Source organism: Gekko japonicus, unplaced genomic scaffold (assembly GCF_001447785.1).
Source record: "Gekko japonicus isolate JY-2015 unplaced genomic scaffold, Gekko_japonicus_V1.1 scaffold1214, whole genome shotgun sequence".
In the NCBI taxonomy this organism is placed as follows: domain Eukaryota; kingdom Metazoa; phylum Chordata; class Lepidosauria; order Squamata; family Gekkonidae; genus Gekko; species Gekko japonicus.
The window spans coordinates 1-24,519 of NW_015173160.1; the positions used below are offsets into that span (position 1 = coordinate 1).

At 41.3% G+C, this 24,519-nt stretch overlaps 1 protein-coding gene across 1 annotated transcript in view; it reads right to left on the reverse strand.

Annotated features, from left to right (window-relative positions):
• Positions 1-4,075: 4,075 nt before the first annotated feature.
• LOC107119840 (cytosolic phospholipase A2 epsilon-like) overlaps positions 4,076-24,519 on the reverse strand; it is a 62,149-nt gene continuing 41,705 nt past the window's right edge. Inside the window, exons 10-19 of the mRNA XM_015422454.1 lie at positions 22,957-23,092; positions 22,219-22,355; positions 18,832-19,057; positions 17,605-17,719; positions 17,094-17,231; positions 13,504-13,611; positions 12,186-12,371; positions 11,420-11,586; positions 10,239-10,419; positions 4,076-4,594 (exon numbers count right to left, since the gene is read on the reverse strand). Coding sequence (XP_015277940.1) covers positions 4,329-4,594; positions 10,239-10,419; positions 11,420-11,586; positions 12,186-12,371; positions 13,504-13,611; positions 17,094-17,231; positions 17,605-17,719; positions 18,832-19,057; positions 22,219-22,355; positions 22,957-23,092 — 1,660 coding nt within the window. The 3' untranslated portion in view covers positions 4,076-4,328. The remainder of the gene's footprint in view (positions 4,595-10,238; positions 10,420-11,419; positions 11,587-12,185; positions 12,372-13,503; positions 13,612-17,093; positions 17,232-17,604; positions 17,720-18,831; positions 19,058-22,218; positions 22,356-22,956; positions 23,093-24,519) is intronic.

Here is a 24,519-nt window from a genome sequence, read left to right on the forward strand (position 1 = left end):
TGAGCGTTGCTTAACTCACAATTTGAAGATCTGGAGATCTTTTGGAAGCTTTTAAAGGTTTTGATCGTGATCGCTTGCTCCGGCATTTGTCTCTAAGCACCATGTTGGCTCCATGGTGATGGTACCTTTCGGGGATAAGGGGAGCCTCAATTCCTTGGCCGTTGCCTTGGAAGAGGCTCTCCTCAGCTCCCCAGGCTGAGGGTCTCCTCCAGAGACCATGGGGAGGTCCAGAATGAACTCGGACTTCTCCCGTCAGCTGGGTCTCGGTGCGTCCCCATCAGAGCGAAATGGGACGCGTCCGAGTGGCAAAACGCTTAAACAACTTTAAACAGTCATCTTTGGGTTGAAGCTCTTGTGGATTCTATTCCTGTAGACACTTCAAGATTGAAAACAGTAAAATGTAGTGACCATTTTTTTGTAAACAAATTGATAAAGTTTGGACTTCTTTGAAAATACTTGTGGTTTGGTTCTCAGAAGTACTGTATCTGTTAGGTATTTTGTAAATGACTGATTATTTCACTGAAGTCACTGAAAAATATTTGGGATATGGGATAATATAAATAAGAACTGTTGTGTAAGTGGAACAGCTGTTTGATATTATAACTTTTCCTTTTCCTCTTATTGAAAACAAAAAGAACTCTTAACATGGCTAGTGGAATGGACCCAAAGGATATATATAAAAAAGAACCCAGGGTACTTCTTCTGGGATAGTCAAGTCTGTAGGTGCCAGCCTGACACAATTTACATTGAAATCTACAATCTGTTATACAAGACTCCATGGCTGGAACAGTTAAAGCTGAAATTACAACAGCTGTTCAGACAGCCATAATAGCCACAGTGGAACCACTGCAGACTAAAGTGGACTCTTTTATGCAGAAGATGATTAATCAAATGGAAGACATTCAACAACAATTTAAAGAAAGCAAACAAGAAACAACTGAGATATTTAAAAAAACAAATCAAGTACAAGAAAAGCAAGAGAAGATGGAAATTAAGCTGGAAGAGGTGACTTTTAAACAGAAATCCATGAAGGAAGATCTTATAAGGTAAGAAGTGGATAAAGCAATGTATATCCTAAGGTTTCAAAATATTCCAGAAAAAAAAGATGAAAAATATAAAAACCTTCATGGCACAGACTTTGGCAAAATATATGGCTACAGCAAATGCAGAAGAAATCTATAATGAGATTGATGTGGCCTATAGAATGAATTCAGCTTATTCAAGAAGAAACAATTTACCCAGAGAAGTGCATATAAGATTCCATAAAAGAATGATAAGAGATAAGATCCTTAAACTGGCAATTGAAAATACAGAGATAAAAATTCTGGAAAAAATTCCATGCAGAGTATGAGAGAAAAGAATAACATTTATGGATTTGACATACATTTTGAGAAAAAATGAAATCATGGCTATTCCCTGAAGGTATTCTTTTTACCTATAAAGGGAAAAGATACAGGATTAACTCAATAGTCAAGGCAGTTTTTTTAAAAACCTACAAAGATGAGTTAGAGGTTGAGGAAGATGATTCTGAGAACGTGGAAGAAGAAGACCAGAATCAGGATGTACCAGAAGCATCAGGAACAACCAAAAAACCTAAGAAATCCAAGAAAGAGGCCCCACCATCACAAATAGTTATAAGACTTCAACAAAGAAACAAAGATGATACAGACACACAACAGCATGATGGATAGAAGGAAAATCCAGATAATTTCAATAAAAGTCAATGGATTGAATTCACCCCAAAAAAGAAGACAGATATTTTCACAACTAAAAAAAGATGCAACAATGTTATATGTCTACAAGAAACTCATATTTGGAAAATAAAAAAAAATTGGGAAAGCTTTCATCTCATCAGATAAGGAACAGAAGAAAAGAGGTGTTGTTACCTATTCGAAAGAACAGCTAAACTTGGAGATGCTTTATAATTCTGAAGATGGTAGAATTTTGATAATTCAAGTACAAAGAAAAGGGAAATCAACTTTGATTGTGAATATATATGCACCGAACTAACACCAAGAAAACTTTTATAAACTCTTGCAGGAGCTTATTTCAAAACAACAGTTTGGTGAGATCCTTTTAATTGGAGACTGCAATGCGGTATTTGATAGACTTGCAGACAGGAAAACAACAAATGGGGGGGGGGAGAAAAAAGAAAATGAACTTCCTAACTCTTTTTTTCAACTGGCAGAAGAATATAATCTGGTAGATTCTGGGAAGGTAAGGAACTCAAATTAAAAACAATTTCTCCTATTATTCAGTAAGACACAGGTCATGGTCAAGAATACATATGTGTTGGATATCATCAAGAACCGTAAATGACCTAATAGAAGTGGAGGTACTGCCAGCAACTTTTGCTGATCACAACCCAGTTTTGATTACCTTACAAGACATCCAAAAAACAAGAAATAGATGGTCTTTAAATACGTTTTTGCTTAAAGATGAGAAATTTGTAACAGAAACTAGAAAAGAATTCCAGCTGTTTTTTCAACAAAATATACAACCAGATGTTTTTTATTAGAATGGTTTGGGATGCATTTAAAGCCTATGCTAGAGGATGGATTATTAGAAAAGCAGTTTACATTAAAAAGCAAAAGACTGAGAAATTCACACAAATCAAGGAACAAATAAAGAAACAAGAAGACATGAAAAAGGCACCTCAGATACGATATGCAAGAATGAGATTGAAATTATTACAACATCAAATGAATTATTACAACATCAAACAGATTGTCTGCTAACACAAGAAATAGTGCTAGTAGCTTTTCCACATTCAGGAAATGACTGAATAAAGACAGGAAACAGAACATTTTGACAGTCTGGTAAATTCTGGTGGATGCATCTTTTCCACTATTATGTGGAAAGAAATAGTGCTAGCTATTTTAAACAGGAGTCAGCCATTTGATTTTATGTCTCCCAATGCAGCCAATGTGATCTGTGGTCACACAGACTTAGTGTGTGGATTATCTTTATCTCGGGGGCTATATGGAAATAACCTTAATTTTGTCCTCAGTCTTCAAAACCCTCATGCATGCAAACAGGCTGTCAACACACTCAATATATTTTTGGGAGTAGGATTGCCAACCAACAGGTGGGTTCTGGAGATCTCCCAGAATTTCAACTGATCTCCAGATGACAGAGGGCAGGGCCCCTGGAGAAAATGGCTGCTTTGGAGGGAGGACTTTGTGGCTCCCTGCTCCACACCCCAAATCTCCAGGAATTTCCCAGCCCACAGCTGGCAACCCTTGTTTAGCAATGCAATCGCTGACAACTTTGATTACCTCTGCAATGGGAGATACACATAATCCCAAATCCCATGCATTGCGTGTGCACACACACACACCTTCAAGAACAAACAGGTGCTTGGTTCTTTGAGGCAAAACTAATTTGGAGTCTTCATGTGAAGATTCCCACACACATCAAGTGTGAAGCCCATCCCTGCATAGGAAGACTCTTGAGCTATCAACAGAATTTAACACAAGCTACTTTTATTTTATTTTATTTTTTTAAAAAACAACAGCACCAATTTAATTGCAATTAACTCTTGTTCATACATAGTTTGCACAGAACCCATTAAATAATACTTTAAAAAAGCAAACCAACCAACTCAAATCCATCAGAAACAGATTGTTCAGGAGTGAGGTTTTTTTTCTTTATGCATAAAATGTGTAGAGCATTGAAAGCTACAATCAATATGTTGTGTTTCTACCATAACTTCACAGCACTTCCTAGCAATTAAAAATATATTTATAAAAGACCTAAAACTTAAAAATAGAACAGGCTTATCAATTAATTGTGTATGCTAGGGGAAGTAGGGCAGTAGGGAAGAGCTATTTGGTGTAGAGAGAGCCAGTTTAGTGTAATGGTTAAGTGCGCGGACTCTAATCTGGGAGAACCGGGTTTGATTCCCCACTCCTCCACTTGTACCTGGCTGGATGATCTTGGGCAAGCTGTAGTTCTAATAAGAGCTATTCTTGAAAAAGAGTAGTTTCTGTCAAGAGCTCTCTCAGCCCCACCTACCTCACAGGGTGTCTGTTGTGGGGAGGGGAAGAGAAAAGGAGTTTGTAAGCCGCTCTGAGACTCCTTCGGGTAGTGAAGGGCGGGGTATAAATCCAATCTCTTCTTCTTCTTCTATAGGGTGAAGAGGTGGTCCTGTGTCCATCCTTTATTTGGCCACTGCCTCACTTGGCAACAAGCAAACAATATTGTGTGATTGACAGAACTGTTGCCTTTATGACCAGCTAATTTTCTAAAATCCATCACAGGTGTTTGTTTCCATAGAAGAGGCTAAACACTCTCCTAAGTATTCAGTGGATGGGCTACATTGCAGTTTAGATTTTGTTCCCTTTCCTTCCAGATTGAAATGCTTCATCTGTTCTACACTGCAGACTGTTTTTATGTTGCTTTTTCCGTTCCACTGCGAGCTGCAAGGCTTTAATAATCAAATCTTTGTTATTCATTATGTTGTACTGACTCAGTTTTACCAGCTTGTCAAAGTCTTCCTCTGAATATCGTAAAGCATTTATATTGTAAGGGCCAAAGGTACTAGTAAGATCAAGTCTACCATCTTCCATCTCCTCAGGACTACGTTTCACACCTGTTGTTAAAGAAAAAGATGGTCTTGTTATAACTGAAAAAAAACCAACATCTTGAGATAGTCTATGTCAAAAATATATAGCACGTCACAGACTGATACTGCAGACCCAAGAAGGGTTACAATTTCCTAAACCCATTGACTTCAGGTTATATATTCATACCCCACTTTTCTCACAACATAATTCTCCCTTCCTCCATTTTATCCTTACAATGACAACCCTATAAGTTAGGTTAGACTGAGACAAAGAGGCTGGCCCAAGGTCTTCCAGTGAGTTTCCACAGCAGAGTGAGAATTCAATGGACTTAGAAAGGTATAACTCTGCTTAGGATGGCACTGTTAATATTGCTTTCTGTCTTGTGAAACAGCGGCTCCTTCTACATGGGGACAATTTCGTGTTGCACTCACATAGCTGCAACGAGCCTCATCACAGGGATATCCACTGTGCTTTTCCTCCATTTCCTCTCACACCTTCACTGCCAAAGTGCTTTTTGCCAACTTTTTTGTAAGTATATTACTACAGTGTTATGACACCATAGCTATATACCTACCAAATATTTTTTTAAAAAACTGTCAAAAGCCACCTGGTGGTAGGGGTGGGTAATGGCAGGTGCTAGATCAAACGGAGAGGAAATGGTCCTGGATGTGACAATGGAGTTCTGAAAAGCCATACCTTCCTATCCAAACTCTCTGACTAAACCTACTTTGAGTAAAACATTTTTGGAAAGATCATACCAAAGCAGATTGGGGAAAATATACTATGAGGCAAAAAGAAATCCAGAAAGTGAACAATTGCATGATGATGTCATGTGGAAACTAAAACACTGCCGTTTTGGAGGGAATCTGGAGAAAAATCTCCATGTGGAAGCAACCCCCCACATTTTTATTTGTTCTGATGTTTAGGATTTTTTTAGGCTTGCCAAACCCCCCCCCCCCGGTTTGGCAGGGGTTGCCCGATTTGGAGGGGCTCCTTCCTACCCACCAGCCAGCTGGTGGGTGGGGGAAGCCCCACCCCCAAGAGCAACCACCTGGCCTCCTCCCACCTCTCCTCAGCAGGGTTTAAAAAGACTCTTAGACACTGCTGGGGAGAGGTGGGGGCCGCATGCCTACACTCTGAGCCCAGGGGTCATTTCGTAGAAAAAGAGCTAGGGGAACTCATTAGCATAACTCATTAGCATATGCCACACCCCTGACATCAGGGGCCTGGCGGTGGACCTGCAAGGCCGGCGGGAGTGCGAGGAAGCCCCGCCAAGGCCCTCCCTGGCCCCAGGCAGGCAGGGGTGGGGAGAGGCAGGGAGGAAGCAACTTACCCTCCCTCTTCTCCTGCCTCCTCCTGGCTGAATGAGGGCTGGAAGCGGGGTGGCTGGAAGCAGGGGGCGGGGCTTCGTCGTGTGCCCCGCCCCCTGCACCTCACCCGGGGGAACTGCAATCCCCCGCGATCCCCCCAAATGACCTCTGTCTGAGCCCCAAATTTGGGGCTTGACGTGCAGGTGCGTGTGGCCTCCACCCCCACCTCTCCCCAGCAGGTTTTTAAAAGACCCGTAGACATTGCTGGGGAGAGGCGGGGGCTGTGGGCCTGCACTGTGAGCCCCGATTTCGGGGCTTCGATGCAAGTGCATGTGGCCTCCCCCCCCCAGCTCTCCCTAGCAGGGTTTAAAAAGACTCTTTAGATGCTGCTGGGGAGAGGTGGGAGCCTCTGCTCCCCAACGTGATGATGTCACTTCTGAGTAATGTCATCATGCTGGGGACTCCTCACCCCCTCCAGTATCGCCCCTCCCAAAGTCCCCCACTGGGGACTTTGAGGGACCTGGCAACCCTAGGTTTTTGGTATGCTGCACTTTCTTGCCTCATAGTATGTTTGTGGAAGCTAGCCTTGGGATTTGCTGAAGTGAGGGATCTGTATATGCTTATTTGAACATACCTGAAGCACAAGTTGGTGAGGAGAAATCACAGTGGGAATGGCCCATTAAGAAACAAAGGGGCCTTAGCACCACCACATTTCATTTCATGATGCTTTGCAATTTTACTCTGCCAATTCAGCTAATTCATGCTTGCATTCTATGATGCTGAACAAGAACAAACATCTATCTTGCTGAGCATGCACTAAATTATTAAGATTTCTCATGGGGTATCATACAAGGGTCTTTGTGAATGCAAAATTACAACTCAGTATATATCTAAGCTGTTTGGAAATAAAGATATCCCTTGGTGAGGAGAAAAAGAGTTTATGGATTAATTGTAGCCAAGGCATATTACTGTTTTTAATCATTTGTATTGAAAAATACATTGTGATCCTTAATCTATTTGTTCTGAAAGCCGTCTCTATTAGATTCATTCCTTTCTACAGATTAGATAAACAGAAACCAGTCAGTCAGTCAACCTTTATTGGCATAGATAAAATACAGCATGAATCACATTTTAAAATGCATGTCAAAAGTATGTAAATATAAAACAGTCACCCCACCAGAGCTTTGACCTTATATTCTCTTACCCTCATAGTGATAGAAAGAAATTGCACTACTGAGAAAGTAATGTGAGGGCAGAGATCTGATAAAAGGAAAGATATAAGTCTCTCTTCAGATAGACTATGCTTATTGTGCAGGAGGGGGCTGATTAGAACATCCTGAATCCTACTATAAAATTCACAGCCAAGTAAGATGTGAGCCATCGATTCTGGGTTCCTGCTGTTACATGGGCAGGTCCTTTCAAGGTAGGGGGTATTGGCAAATCTACCATAAAGGATCTCTGATGGTAGGGCATCAAAGCGTGCTAGCATAAAAGTTCATCTTTGTGATGGAGCGGTGAGTTGAAAAAATTATCAGCTATAAACCCATTTCTTGAAGTTGTGTTAAACTTCAGAGTGGAAAAGGTGATTCCAGAACAGAGAGTTAGCTTTTCAATATCGAACATTCACTACCTCAAGGATCTAAAAATTTGAAATTCACCTGACAGAAGTCGGGAGTCAAGGGAAATGCCAATAGATTGTATTTTTTTCCAGAAATAAGTTTGTCCAGTTGGATGTAAATGTGTCTGACAATAGGAGGTGAACATAGCTATTGGATTTTGTTCTGGAGTGGAGATGAACCAACATTTTAAGGTTGATAGCCAGGCTCTGGTCCCAAGAAAATGTTTTCCTGTCTCCAGGCACATGGCTACATAGCTTACACAATTTGGCACTCCTAGGATATGCCGCAAAAACATTGCCTGGGTCTGCTCAACATGTTGATTAAAGGAGCAGATCCAGAATTTGGGACACAACCTTGGCATTAAAGACTCGTACCGCAGCAGGGATGAAGTGGTTGCCCTTTGCGTAAAAAACCCTAACAATTGCGGTTGCATTTGGCCAGGTTTATTGCTTGTTTCCTCTGGCCTGTCCAGTTGTTGCTATATTGGAAGAGAACACCAGGTATTTAAAATATTTCACCTGTTCAATAGTGTGACCATTTATGCACCAGTTAAAGTGTTTCCAAGATTTTGAGAACACCAAGATTTTAGATTTTTCAAAAATTATCGGTAAGGAATTGTTCTCGTGGTAAGATGTAAATGCAGTTAAAAGGCGCTTAAGGCCCTTCTGGGCACAAGGCAATACTGCAGCATCGTCCACATACAGTAATAGAGACATATGTTGGAGACCCAGTTTGGGGCAGTGGCCGTCAATCACATGCAGTGAGGAGTCCAAGTCATTCAAAAATAGATTGAATAAATAGGGTGTCAAAATGCAGCCTTGTTTGACTTTTCGGTTTGTGAGGATCTTAGGTGTTAGTGAACCTGAGTTTCTATATCTTACTTGGCAGCTAGTAGAGGAGAATAGTTTCCGGATAAGGAAGAGTAGTCATTTATCTATTCCCATTCTATTCAATTTAACCCATAGGAGATTCCTGGGAACTGAATCACAGGCCCCTTTTTAAGTCAAGGAAAGCACTGAATAGTTTTCTTCAGGCTGCTCCAGAATATTTCTCCATCAAGTGGGCAAGAGTTATGCAATGGTCTAATGTTGTGCTGCCTGTGCAGAAACCAACCTGCTCTGCTCCCAGAAGGTTTTGATCTGCAGTCCAGGAGGTCAGATAAACTGAAACGTAGATACAACACCACATTCTCAAGAGGTAACTGTGGGTGATTCTGCATTGGCTTTTCCCTCCGTGGTTTTACCAAACCCATGTTGGAACAGAAGTTCCCCTCTGCATTGCATGCTGCTTTCACTTTCTTTGATCATTGGGTTTAAGGTACATTCTGCATAGATTTATGACCATTCAGGGGTGACTTCTCAGTCAGTATGGCATTGCCCCGGGGTATTTGAATGTGGTTTTGAGCTGCACTTTTGGTAAAAAAACGGAGGGAAAAGCCAATTCAGAATTGCCCACAGTCAGCCTGTTGCAGCCAAAAATTTGTGGCTTCTTAAATAGAAATAAATTTATTGTGGCATAAGCTTTTGTGAGTCAGAGCTCTGTTTCTCAGAGAGCCAGTTTGCTGCGAGAGTCAGTTTGGTGTAGTGGTTAAGTGTGTGGACTCTAATCTGGAAGAACCAGGTTTGATTCTCCTCCACTTGCACCTGCTGGATGACCTTGGGCAAGCCATAGTTCTGGCACAGCTCTTCTTGAAAAACAGCAGTTTCTGTCAGAGTTCTCTCAGCCCCACCTACCTCACAGGGTGTCTGTTGTGGGGAGGGGAAGGGAAAGGAGTTTGTAAGCCACTCTGAGACTCCCTTGGGTAGTGAAGGGCAGGGTATAAATTCAATCTCCTCTTCTCTCTTTTTCTTTCCTAATTTCTATGGCTGTGCTGGACTTCAAGACTTGTTATTGTTCCAAGCTCAATATTTTATCGTAATGACTCCAAAAATATTGTCTCAAAATCTGTGTTAGAACTCAATAGAACTAGAACACATGTACGACTTCCTCACCAAAATACAGCCAGCACAACCGCAGAACCAGCTCAGATGGCTGCTTGGGGTGGTAGCATGTTTAGGGATGCCAATAAAGCAGCAGGGGATATGAGAGATGTATCCCAAATCCTCTGCAGGGTTGCAAAGAAATCTGGATTTCATCACCTAAGTCATGGAATGTAGTTGTTTGGGCTGGCACACCCTGGAGCACAAATTCTGCTCTTTTCATGCTTCTTTACTGTCTTTGTTCTGTTCCTTTATGGTCCCCAAGTACGATCTCGTTTCCCAACATCCTACCCTCATCTATGCATCTGCAAATATTCTTATCCCAACAATCCCCAGTTCTTTTCTTACCTGGCTAAATAGAGAACAGTGGGTGCAACTAGAGGAGATATGGGAGATATATGATTGGCTCTCGAAATATTTTTAAGTACATTAAAAGCCACTATTTGGCTGTAGACCCTGGCATGACAGAAGGGAGGTGTAACCCTTTCCCCTTGTGCTGTTACCTTGGTAGAAATCAACTTCCATGGGGAACCCCATTAGGGAACCTATATTATATTAATAACAGCTCAGGATTATTTCTTTCAGAGCAAATGGTGAGGGTGGGGGTTAACTGCCCATTTCATTACACTGTGGACCCAATCCAAATTGCTTTCTCACATGACTGATCTAATCTTAAAAATATGTGGCTATACAATCATGAATCTTCCATGTCTTCTTTTGTACTATGTAAGTGATAATGCGATAAAGAGAGCAGAGACTTACCTGGTGCTTTGTACTCTTTGAAAGTGTCATTAACTAAGGCAAAAAGGACCACTATAGGAGTTTCGGGGCTTTCTTGATCTCCAGTCAGGTAACACTCCTTTACATCCTTTTCTTCATGTGGGATATTTTGGGGAAATGGGATTCCCTGTTCTGAGAAATACTTTGAGGCTTCTTTCAGGGGCTATGTAATTACAGGAAGAGAAATCCAAACAAGATGTCAGAACCCCTAGTTGACAAAGAAACTAAAAATAGATTCTAACATGTATATAGATATAGATCGATTCTAACGTGTGTGTGTGTGTACACACATTCCCAAAAAAATATCCAGACTGCTGGATATATCAGCAGTCTGGATATTTTTGGGAATATGTGATGTCTCACCTATATACTTGTGATGCACAGTGACATGCATTGCTCAAAAGCAATCCTATTATGCAGAAATGACTTTTAGAATATGACTAGCTCACAATGCAGACACCATATGCACAAAAAAAATTTAAGTTCTGTTTGGTAAGATGCATAAAAAATAACAACAAGAAGAAGAGATTGGATTTATACCCTGCCCTTCACTACCCAAAGGTGTCTCAGAGCGGCTTACAAACTCCTTTCCCTTCCCTTCCCCTCCCCACAGCAGACACCCTGTGAGGTGGGTGGGGCTGAGAGAGCTCTTGACAGAAACTGCTCTTTCAGGAACAGCTGTGCCAGAGCTTGTGAATGACCCAAGGTCACATCAGCAGGTGCAAGTGGAGGAGTGGGGAATCAAACCCGGTTCTCCCAGATTAGAGTCCGCACATTTAACCACTACACCAAACTGGCTCTCCAAGAAGACCAAGGTTTAACTGAGACTGATTTGGTGTAAGTAGTACTTTCAGATACTCATGGTGCAAAATAAATAAAGGGTGAAAAATACCTCTCTCATCTCACTTTTACCACTTTAAACATCTCACTTTCATCAGAACTGGGATGGTCGCATGTATTTAGTAAACAAGATTTATTAAACTTCCCCTCTTAGAGCCCTGAAGTTGCTGCTGGCAGAGGAGGAAGTGGCTGAAGGAAGAATAGGAAGTATAATTTAACAACCAAGTCTCTCTTTATATCATAAAACAGTGACTGACTCTCAAAGCACATAAATTCTGATTATGGTTGTCACGGCAGTTAAGTTATAGTTTGCATTTTCTCACCATCATTTGTGATCCTGAGCTGTAATTCAAATGTATGATGACATCCACTTTCCTCTCAGGCCTCATGAGTGGTGGATAGCTGCTAGCAAAGGCAAATGCATTATCAACTAGATACAGGTGATCTTCAGCTCCTGTCAGCTGGTTAGGAAAATTGTCCAGATCACAGTCTAAAAGAAATGAATTTTTTTATCAACAATAGTTAATGTGGCTAATTGTGGGGAAAATAAAGAAACACAAAGCACAATCATAAACAGAGTTGCACCCATTGAATTCAAGTGTGCAACTCTGCTTGGGAATGCACTGTTAATTATTTAAAACGCCCCAACTCTGCCCTTCTGCCTATGCAAGGTCTTTAAGGCAGTTCTCCTTCTTAATCGCTATACTCATACTGCATTTTACTAGGGCTTCAAAATCCACCCCCAAATGATAGCTATTTCTCTGGGAATAAAAGACAGCCTGATGGCCCAAACCCTTCCCTCTGGAAGAATAGCCAATATTCAGTCCTTTTAAGAAGAAGAAAAGAGATTGGATTTATACCCCACCCTTCACTACCCAGAGGAGTCTCAGAGTGGCTTACAAATTCCTTTCCCTCCCCCTCCCCACAACAGACTATGTTTTCCCAGATTAGAGTCTGCGCACTTAACCACTACACCAAACTGGCTTTAAAGGGTTCCTGCTTTCCCACAGCTTTATAAACTGTTCATACCAGCTGTTCAATCTGTACAATCTGTTCCATACTTCATTGAAAGAGGAGCTGTCACTATACCTTTCCACACTGCAAGCTGACTCTCCAGGTACTTGTTGTGCATTGGGCAGCCTTTCAAAAAATTGTGGACCTGGGTAACTGCTGGTCGCCACATGATAATATCTTGAAAAATAGTAGCAAGACTATCTGGGGGGCTCTCCATAAGAGTAGGTAGTTTATTCACATGTGAATACAAAACATAGTCATCTGCAGAAGAAACAACACTTAGTAAGTGCATCATTGTTTTAACATTAGTCCTTCTTATTAGCAATAATTTATTACATGATACGTGGAAATCCCATAAGCTTCCTGTCCTTATTACACCTCAGGTTCCTACAAGGTCCACTTGACTAAAATATTAAGTTACTTTTTCAAGGCTGGTCTGCAGGTTGCCTTGACCATGTGGAGAAAGCTGGAAACAGACTTCACATGATAGTTTCTCCTGTCCTCTATTGCCATGATATGCAAAATTGTATATCATGTCATTTTTCCACATCACAGTGAGTATGTTCATATCCAAACACTACACTACACAGAAATAGTACCTACTATTATGAGGGAATTAGCTCTATTATTGCTGTTCGTGTAGAAACAGGCTCTGCGACACTTATGCTGATTCTGGTAGACTATTTGATCCAGCAACAATCAACAGGTCCAGCACAGGCTGTGTTCCATGGTAATCCACCCCATAATCTTCTACTCAGTTTACCTACTTTAGTTTTTATATCCCGATCCTTGTGCATATTGGGACAAACCATCTTTTTCCTTAGGATCTGGTGTCCTTAGGTCCTTTCCCCAGAAAACAAAAAGCATATTTTGCACCAATATGGTCTTGTACCCAAGAACATACTTTCAGATTTTGGAGGGGAGACAGCATTTAGCAAACTTCAGAACCTAGCTGGTGGAATTATTCTTTTTTTTTTAAGCAGTTTGTGGTTCATTTCACCCTTTTGGGGGTACACCTATGATTTCTAAATAAAGGGTATACTTAAAAATGTAAACTGTAAAAGAGACAAATGCTTCTTTCAAAATGTGTCTCAGACAAGTATACTCAGAGAGTTATCATTGGTTGCAGGTCCCTGTTGTGTGTACATTTGGACTGCAGACCCAGGTAGTTGCATACTCTACTACATACTCTGAATTTGCTGTATTTTGGAAGCATTTGTTGATTACTGTGTATAAGGCACAAAAATGAATTATGTAAGAAATGTTTCTTTGCAGTAGTACTTTAAAGAAACTGCAAAATGCCACAGCCGTGAGACATACATATATATATTGCACACAGACACTCTGTCTACACTCATAAACCAAGCAGAAACAAAACATAACAGTAACTTGCCAATATCAGTTATTCGGTCTTGTGTCCACTTTTGCCAAAAATCATCCGAACTAACAGACAGAAACCAGCCGTCCATGATATTAACTGAAAACACACTACTCCAGATTCCTGTGATAGGGAGAACAAAGACATTTGGGAAATATTTTAAAATAAACATTTTTGCTAAAAAGGTGATCATTCCCTGTTCCTGTGAACTTGGCTTCTCAGTCAACTGCAGAAAAAATTATTTGAGAAGCATAAAGTCGTTGTGAGCCAGCTGAAGTACCACAGTAAACTGGGCTATGAGGTGGAAGTCCCTGGTCTGAATGTTCTCAGTCTTAGGTGAGCTACTCTGTCAGTCCCCCACCCTGACGATATGGGAATAGTAAAGGTAAAGATTTCCCTTGCTCAAAAGCCAGTCGAATCCAGCTCTAGGGGGCAGTGCTCATCTCTGTTTCCAAGCCGAAGAGCCAGTGCTGTCCGAAGACTTTTTCCATGGCCATGTGGCCGGCATGACTAAACGCCGAGGTTCACAGAATGCTGTTACCTTCCCACCAAAGTGGGAATTTCTACTTGCAATTTCTTGCTTTCGAACTGCTAGGTTGGCAGGAGCTGGGGCCAAAGATGGGAGCTCACTCCATCATGTGGCACTAGGGTCTTGAACTGCCGAGCTACCAACCTTCTGGTCTGCAGCTCAGCATCCTAACCTCTAAGCCACCACAGCCCCTCAATGGGGATAATAGCAATCTATTTTATAGAGTTGGTACAAGAATGACAACAGGATAATTATGTAAAGTGCTAAGAACACTGGCAAGCATTAAAACAATCCTAAGGCCTATGTCAGAGATGCTGGTTTAGTGTATCAACTAAAGAATGTGTGAACCAGAAATTTGCTAGTTCAAATATCGCCCCAGCCATGAACTCCAGGGGATTTCAGGCAAGTTGCTCTTGTCTTGGCCATTATCAGCAGCATAATCATTAAATTCTTCTAATGATGATGTTGAAGATGAAGATGGCCTATTTTACAAGACTATTAGAGACTGAGAAGAAGAGATTGGATTTATAACCTGACCTTCACTACCCGAAGGAGTTTCAGAGCGGTTTACAATCTTCTCTCCCTTCCCCTCCCCACAACAGACACCCTGTGAGGTAGGTGGGGCTGAGAAAGCTCTCTTGAGAACTGCCCTTGAGAAAACAGCTCTGAAAGAATTTATGACTGCCCAAGGTCACACCAGCAGCTGCATGTGGAGGAGTGGGGAATGAAACCTGGTTCTCCCAGATTAGAGTCCATGCTCCTAACCACTACGCCAAACAGAGACATTGTATGTGAAGCACACATGAACACACCAAATGAAATAATACTAGACATTAAATTTGTAGTTACATTCTGAATTAACAGTACCATTTACTGGTAAAAAGGAACATGGCATATGATGCAATTTAAAATGACATTTAACTATGAGTCAAATCCCTGAGCTGGATGGCCCAGTCTAGCCTGATCTCATCAGATCTTGGAAACTAAGTAGGGTTTTCTCTGGTTAGTACTTGGATGGGAGACCACCAAGGAAGTCTAGAGTTGCTATGCAGAGGCAGGCAATAGGAAATCACCTCTGAAGGTCTTTTGCCTTGAAAGTCTTATCGGAGTGCCATAAGTTAGCTGTGACTTGATGGCCGTTGCCACCACTACAAAGCGACTGGGGCATTCTCTAATTTTGATAAGATTTCAACATTTGCACTTTTAAAGCTATTGTCATTTGTTTTACATTGTTGGTAGATATTGCAAATGCATTTTATATTTTCTGCTTGACTCCATGCAAACTGCAACAAAATGAGAAAAATCTACATGCTGGTATCAACAGAAGCAGAAGACATCTTGCATGTTGTTCTTGTGAAAAATTGAGGGCACAAGCCAGTCATATTTAAGAACTTTTAAGCACCAAGATTTAAAGGCAACTTAAATGTGTTTGCTATAGGTGAATTATGCCATTAACATGCTTTAGGTGTGTCATCTCCTGAGTTGCAGAAGAATGCATATACCATGTTCCCAATATTTTGAGTATGGTAGAGTCACATAGTTATGATCAGTGTGCCAGGATGTGTACTCTGTGGAGCTCTTCAGTGAGTATGTGGAGCTGGTGGCCAGCCAGATGTTCATATGGCTCTGTCAGACGTTCCCATTAGAGATGCCAGCCTCCAAGTGGGACCTGGAGACCTCTTGTAATTACACCTCATCTCCAGACTACAGAGATCAGTTCACCTGGAGAAAATGGATGCTTTGGAGGGTGAGCTCCATGGCATTGTGTCCCACTGAGGTCCCTGTCCTCCCTAGGCTCCATTCTCAAATCTCTAAGAGTTTCCCAACCTCGATCTGGCAACTCTACCTCCCATCCCCCATTGGTGACTGGGGGGGACCTGTTAACCCTAGTTCCTATGTCAACCAGAAGGTTATTAAATTCCCTCCTTCCTGGTGATGGTCTGGAAAGGACAGTCCAAGTGTCAGCTTGGACAAGGGAAGACATCCAAGGCAGCAGACAAGACTGCAAAGGGAGGCACTAGTTTGCCCTAGGAACAGTGAAACAGGGACACTTGCAGTGAGCCAAGGTAACAGCATTGCCTGGGAGGGTCAATCCTGAGGCCTCAGAAACTGGAGTAGGAGGAGGTGAGCCCGTGTTCTGGGCCATGTTTGGGAGCTGGAAAATCCAGCATTCAACTGGTGCATGACAAGGGTCAGGTCAGTGCCTTCTGAGCCTAATACAGAAGGATCTTGTCAGAAATGTATTGTTTATACTCTCTTTGCTTGTGTATTTTTGTTTCAGAAGACTCATGTATATATTTATTTAAAACATTTCTATTCCATCTTTCTACCCCAATAGAGTCCCCAAGGTGGCAAAAATCAAAATACTAAAGACATTTCAACATTAAAACATCAAGATATTATAACATTTAAAATATAAGCATATAAAAATTCAATCAAACATATCAACATACAAACACACATATCAAAACAATGGAGGAAGGCCAATAACACTTAGAGGGGGAATTCCAAACAAAACCAAACCTTCACTTCCTGGCAGAAGACAATGATAGGAGACAGATCTCCCTGGGAAGAGAGTTCCAAAGTTTTGGCACCATGACCAAGAAGGCTCTTTCATGGGTTGCCACCTATCTAGTCTTAGATGGTGGGAGCACCAAAGGCAGCAGATATAACTGAAAAGAACAGTGTTCAGATTTTGAAACTGAAATCTAAATAATCTGCCATGTGATTCTGTGCCTTTGGATCTTGACCCAAGTTTCAATAACTGAGTGCTAGTGGCATTTAGTGTAGGGTTCCTATTCCCCAGGCAGGGGTGGGGGTTCCCCTGCTTTTTGGCCCAGATTTTACCATAGAGTTTTGCCCTCAAACCAGAGCGTTGCTGTGCAATATCCCCAATGTGATGACATCACTTCCACATGATGTCATTGTGTTGGGACATTACTGTGCAACATCACTGTTTGGGCAGAGCTCTGCCCCACTCCCAGAAGGCTCCCTTCCACCCTCCACTGATTCATCATGGAGACCTGGGGACCCTGTTTAGTGTACCTGACCATCAGTGTTTTAATTAGTAATTCACCTTCCAAGAAGCAGATTCGAGATTCTGGGATTTTTTTAATTAAATGACCCATGAAAAATTCACTACCAAAATGTTCAGGATGAATGTAGGCTCCATATTTTTGGAATCCAACCTCATATGGCGTGAACTCCAACCATTCTAAAAAGGAAGCATAAGAGAGTTATGCTACAGTAGTCACTCACCAATAAAGAGAAATTTCATTATTAATAAGGCACAGCAAAAATAACTGATAGATTTTGTTGCCCAGGTCTTAAATCAATAAGCATATATTAAAATATAATACACGTCATACAACTAGGCACATGAAATAAGTGGCAAGAATTTAATGAAGGTAGTTGTGGTATTATTTTCATAATGTTTCCAAAGTTTTAGTTCTCTTGAAAAAGAGGAGCATCACATTAAAAACCAAATGTTATTGGTCACTGAGTATTTCTGAGTCAGACTTTTTAAGCTCTCAGTAAAAACTCTTGAGGTTTAAAAGGCTAGCAAAAGTGTGGAGCATGATTCTTACCTCTGAAACCCCGATTACTTAATTTCTCCTTCACACTGAGACAAAGGTATACAGGCAGGGGGTTTTGGCCATGAGTTAATGCTTGCTGCTGATCTGTGAGTTTATGTGGATTTTCCTGTTTGTGAAAATTGGGGGAAACAGTTAATGTAGCTGCAAAAATACTTAGCTGCAGCAGCTAGAATTCTAGCATTCTGAACCCTGGACTATGGCATGAAATGTCTGGAACAAACCTACATTGCTGCATTTGGTCATTCTAAATAAAGAAGGTTCGTAAAGAAAGTATAATGCTCAATTCAAAATGAACATTTATTAAGGTTTTTGTTTCTCAACAAGCACAGCTTAAGGTTCCTTGCTGAAAAGAAATGTTTTATATGCACATGGTATACATTTTGAAATATATGCCTCTTCTAAAAATGGGACAACTCTGGACATTAGATGATTACAATTTCCCATAGCAACCCATTTCTTCATAGAGAAGCCTAAGAATTGGATAGGACTATCAGAGCAGGTTCAAAGCATGTATTGCATATACAGTAATCATCAAAGCACTGGCTGTGTACATCTCTCTTTTACAGATATCATGCACCAACTATAAAAGTTAACGTCACCTCTGCATAGTAGCCACCATACTGGAAACTGAGAACTCCTCAGTACCATGCTGGGAATCCCGAGGACTATTTTGTCACTACCTCTGTTTACACATATGTGGAATGAAAACTGTTTTAAAATTGGGAATTCATTCATGATTGCTGTCTTTGACACTTCTGCTTCTATGAACAGGAAGTTTGTGGCACCTTAAAGATTAACAACTTTTATGACAGCATGAGTTTTTGTGGACTATAGCCCACTTCTTCAGACACGATGATTAGATACCTGCTATGTAGGGGGCTGGGGGCTGGGGGAAAACAGCACAGTCAAGAGGCCATGAAATGCAAGAAGTAGAGGGAGAAATGCAAATATGTAAAATTCAAAGCTAATAAAGAGAATGGTTCTGAGACCATTCCCTAATCATGCTAAACTAGTTAACAACTGAAACAGGGTGGGGTATTCCAGGTTTTGTCAGCTTCTGTGACATATGCCACAGCTAAAAATTATCCTGTATATGGTCAGTGGGGGCATAGAACCCCTAACTTGAAAGTGCTTTAATTTTGCAAGATTATGCCTTTAGTCAGGGTTATGGATTAACTGAAAGAGAGAAATTAGAAAAAGAGTGATTGCTAAGAATACCCCATCACGTAGCATGGCTTCAATGATGAGCCCCCACAGATCAGTGAAAGATACACTGTAGCCTTCTTGATGCCGCTGCTTTAGTTCCTTTAGATAATATTTCAGACGCTCTGGGGCAAAACTGGCAAGGAACTTGTTTTTTTTCACATGCCCTTTTGCATCAGTGATTAGCTTCTCTAGATTATTCTTTGACCAGTTAGCATCATCATATAACTTTGACATTGTCCTGGAAAGAAACACAATAAAGACAAATTTGAGTTCAGAACAGGAGTAATAGGAAATGTAGATATTTTGAAATTTGCTGTCATTACTTTATTGTGACCATATTCTGAGTTTTTGAAGTCTATGTGAATTCCACTAAGACCACTAATTCTCCCAGGACACCCACTGAATTAATTTATCAGTGATAGAAACTCATCCATGTTTGCCAAGGAAGAGTTTTAATTAAGGACCACTGAACTGAAAGTCCAACTTTCATACTCTGTGGTATCCCAGGTTCAGGTGTGTGATAGGAAAACCCAGGGACAACCCAAGAGAGGGTGCACTTTAGTTAACAGGAGTCTCTAATGAGTCAAGCCTGCCACAAACAGAGATCCTTAGTTTCCATTGCAAATAGCGTGGGGGTGTGTGTCTCTCATCTGGGCCAGTATATTCCCATGCCTTTCAACTTTGGCCTTGCCATAAATGGACAGATGGACAGGAAAACCAATTCTTTTATTAGATTCATGGTAACAGCAAGCTAAGTGATATGTTATGATACTGGTTTGGATCAGGGTTATATGGGGGGGAGCAGGTTGAATCTTTGTCTGGGGGCTCATGGTGGCTTTTGGCAGCCCTGAGTAGGGTTGCCAACTCTGGTTTGAGGAAATTCCTGGAAATTTTAGAGCAATGCCTGGAAAGGGCAGAGCTCAGCAAGGATGTGATGCCATCAATTCTGCCCTCTGATGCTGTCATTTCCTCTAGGGGAGGTTGGAGGTCAGTTGTAATTCTAGAAGAACTCCATGCCTAGCCTTGAGGTTGGTAACCCTAGGAGCAAGGGAAGGAGGAGAGACAGCCAGCGGACAAGGGTAGTAACCTGGACAGCTGGCAAAGCCTGGGGCTTTAGAGGTCAGAAAGGACCAGACCCTTCAATGATATAGGGAGGTAGCATTCCTGGCCCGGAGAGCGGCAAGTTACTATCTAGAAGCCTACCTAGACCAAAGCTTAACCCTGTGGCAAATGTGTAGTGGACAGAGGCAGCAATAAGAGAATCCTGGGAACAGGCCCCGGACCTTTATGGGGACAGGTGGAGGAAGTAAGGAGGAGGGCCTCCTGACTGTGGTTGGACATTTGAACCTGTGATACTGTTCTTCAGAGCAATAAACCACAACCTAGCTGTCTCTAATGTTTGCTTTTTATTGAAGAGGAAGATAATGGAATGTGTGGGTGAAAAAGGGGAACCTTTACTTTCAGCTGTTGAAAGTATATATTAGTACTATCTGTGAGGTACTTACGTTTCTAAAAAAGTATATTGGATAAAAGTGGTAGCGGTCAATCTACCCCAAACATGTCATTTTTAGGTGGTTGTAGGAGCAATGTTATTACTTAGATGAAAGTGTGTGTGTGTGTGTGTGTGTGTGTGTGTAAAGTGCCATCAAGTTGCAGTCAACTTCAGGCAACCCCATAGGGTTTTCAATGCAAGAGACTAACAGAGGTGATTTGCCATTGAATTCCTCTGCATAGCAACTCTGGACTTCCTTGGTGGTCTCCCATCCAAATACTAAGTAGGGCTGACCAAGATCTGATGAGATCAGGCTAGCCTGGACTATCCAGATCAGAGCACAGAAAAAGGTTAAATATGGCATTTAAAGGGTATTATTAAGGGTGATATGTTCAGGTTTAAATGTTTAATCTATGTTCTTCTCTTGCTTGTATGTGATAAATTTCACTAGATTATATATGTAATGACTGAATTTATAATTTAGAGACATCCCTATGTTTAAGGAACTGACAGTTTGAAGATTTTTTCTAAGATTTCATTACCTAGTTTATTCCAAAACAAGGCTTACATAGTGCTGTTCAAGCAGGGTTGCTAGCTCTGGGTTGCGAAGTACCTGGAGATTTTGGTGGGAGGAGGCTGGGCAGGGAGGGATTAGGGGAGGGGAGGGACCTCAGTGGGGTATAATGCCATGGAGTTCACTTTCCAAAGTAGCCACTCTGACAAGAGTTCTTCTTGCTTTCCAGGATGGCAAAGTAGAGTTAAAGTGCCCTTTGATTGTCCGTCTTCTTGAAAACAAGTGCTGAGGTACACAACAGGATGGGGTCAGGAGCAGGAGGACTTTGAGATTGGGAACCATATGATAGTTTTCTATATGCAGGCAAGATTTTTTTTAAAAAAACACACCAAAGTTCAAGGTCAACTTTCCACTACAAGGTGGAATCCTCTGGAGTGGTCCTTTGCAGAGAACTATTGTAATTTGATACATCTGTAATTACTCCATCTGTACCAAGATGCCCTGAGGGCCAGACCTGAAGAGGCTACAGACACTGAAGAGGTTCTCTCTTTAAAACATGTTCTTCTTCTTTAATATTCCTTTATCTCTTGTTATTTTTCTCTTTGAGAGTGGGTTATTTTCATGTCCATGGTGATGCACCTGATATTGGAATGTAGGGAGTATCTCTACTGGACACTTGCCACCTTACATCACTTATCAGTTGGCCTTGAGATGTATTACTCCCATCTAAGGTCAATTATGGGATAAACATGCATGCACACATGCAGGTGAAAATCATATAATCCTAACATAGTATATAAATCCCTGGGAACTGAACCTTGGCTCTGGCTGGACCATGGAGCAGCACTAGGCATGTTGGCCTGTTTTAGGAGTCTTCCCACTGTCTTTCTTTCAGCTGAAGGGGTGCAAGGGCATATTCTCTGTTCTTTATGACCTGTTGCTTTCTTTTCTGGACATTACCAGAGAGATTTCAATAAAACCGACTTGTTTTCTTTTACTGCTTGAATGTTTATTGCCTCCTAATTACTCAGTGGAAAAGAACCTTTTGCCTCTTGGCAATATATTCTCTAAGTGACAATTTCCCTCAGATAATCCATACCATATTAGAAAATCAGAATAAAAGAAGATGGGGGATTCCATCTAACAGTACAACAGATAGCACAAGGAGATTCACACAAAGTCAGCCAATTTGCAGGGCAAGGTAAAACAAACATGACAGATTGCATGACAGTCTGACTTCAGCAAAATTCTTTTCTGATCCCAAACATCAGTGGAACAAAAAGAGTAAAATGCGTGCAACCTACAACTTCCTATAGATATTAAGACCCAGAAACATCCCGTATCATGAAAGACCAAATGGACTGCAGGAATCTTTTGCTTCCCATTTCCTTACCAGGTTGTGGCAGATAAGCCAGTGAGGTATGAAACACAGTCCAAAATATCCAACTTCTGGATAGTCTGCATATGAGCATACATTGATGTCAGGGCTCTTATCCCTCCACCAGTAGTCATAATTGCCACAATTGGTACCTGTTTAACAAACAAACACACACACACAAGTAAAACATTTGTATTGACAAATTTGTATTAACAAGTCAGGACAAGATACGAGCAACAAGAAAAGGAAGGGTGAAAAATTTGTATTAACAAGTCAGGACAAGATACGAGCAACAAGAAAAGGAAGGGTGAAAAATCAGCTGCTCATAGCTGTCATGTACAAATGCAGACACACTGGTTAATGATTGCCTGTTGGTTCACACTGCAGTCATATGGAGCTCACCTCACCTCACCACAGAGAACAAAGCCTTGATTCTGTAGAGTACCAAGGCATAACATACTTATTATGGAGAGGAGCTTGAAACAATAGGGAAGACCATTCCATGAAGTGCGGCAGCTTCCTAGGCTGGAGACTAGGCAACAGTAACCAGGTTCAGATTTCTACTCTGCAATGAAGACCTTGTGGTGACCTTGGCCAGTTGCTCATTCTCATCACATCCCAACTCATAAGACCATTGTAATGATATGATAAAAATGAGGAGGGGAGAAGAGAACCACATACACCCACATGAATGCCTTGGATGAGAAGCAGGACAAAAACATGCAAGACAGAAAGATATTCTTATTCTCTCACCTCATCATCTTGCAGATCTTCCTCTAGATGAAGAACTCTTTTCAAAGCTGCAGCAGCAACTTTCTTCCGTTTTTGCAGGAATTCCTGCTCTTCAGGACAGAGTTCAAAACCCAAGCGAACGTCTAGGCCTGCAGTGCTGTAACACAGGCAGATATATCACACATCAAAATTTGCAGATATATACTGAGTAAACAGATCCTCAAAAAACTTTTTTTAAAGCAGCTTTCGCTACCACCCACAAATGAGGGATGCAGTCTGCATTCTGGCTGACTGTTTCATGCAAAGCCTTAAATCAGGCAGCATGGGTGTGGCTTCCTGTTGCAAAGGGGCTGATCTGCATCCATGGCTGGTTTTGCTTAGAAATTGTAAATGTAAACTTAACGTTAACTCCAGAAACCTAGGTATTTATTAAATATAATCCCTGAAGGTTATGAATATAATGGTGTATACCATTGGTCTATATATTAACATCTGCTAGAATATTGTTGGCTAAATACTGGAAAACAGAAAAAACTCCCTCCAAAGATATTGTTTGCCTAATACTGGAAAACCGAAAAAACCCCCTCCAAAGAGGAGATAATAAATGAACTATTGGATCTAGTGGAAATGGATAGGCTGAGCATGTTAATACAAGGAAAGGATGAAGGCATGTATCTGAAAAGATGGTCCAGAGTGTATAAATGGATAGATAATGAATTAGACAGACTCAAAATGTATGAGAAATGGTTTTATGATACAATGTATATGCAAAACTTATAAATAATAATAAAAAGAAAACCTCCACAGAAGGAGAACCCACCACCTCCCAAAGAAGCCTGTTCCACTGAGGAACCAATCTAATTGTCAGGACATTCTTCCTAATGTTTAGCCGAAAACCCATCTGATTTAATTTCAACCCATTGGTTCTGGTCCTACCTTCTGGGGCAACAGAAAACAGCACCATACCATCATCTATATGACAGCCCTTCAAGGACTTGAAGATGGTGATCATATCACCTCTGAGTCGTCTCCTCTCCAGGCTAAACATACCCAACTCCTTCAGCCTTTCCTCATAGGACTTGGTCTCCAGACCCCTCACCATCTTCATCACCCTCCTCTGGACACATTCCAGCTTGTCTATATCCTTCCTAAATTGTGGTACCCATAAGAACAGCCATGTTGGATCAGGACAGTAGCCCATCAGAAAGAAACTGATGCTGAGCAAGGCCGGTTGGCCAACAATGAACTGTGACTCAGGTTGAAGCGAACATGAAGATTTAAATAGAAATCTGCCCCCCATAAAGAGCGACGGGAAGAGAGTGGGGGAGGGGCCCCTCCCAAATGCATAAATGAAAACACGGAATAAAGAGGAGGGAGCAGAAAAATAAGCATTTGAAACTGTTTTCAGAGACTTACCAGAGTGCAGATAAGCATTTGGGCGAATATCAGAGACTTTAGCAACTTTGTGATAAGTAAACAAATCCAAAAAGATGGCGGGGAAGAAACCGGAGAAAGAAAAACTTTTGAAAGCGAAACTATTGGGTAGTCCTTGAACAGAAGAGACCACTGAGCTTTCAAAAATTT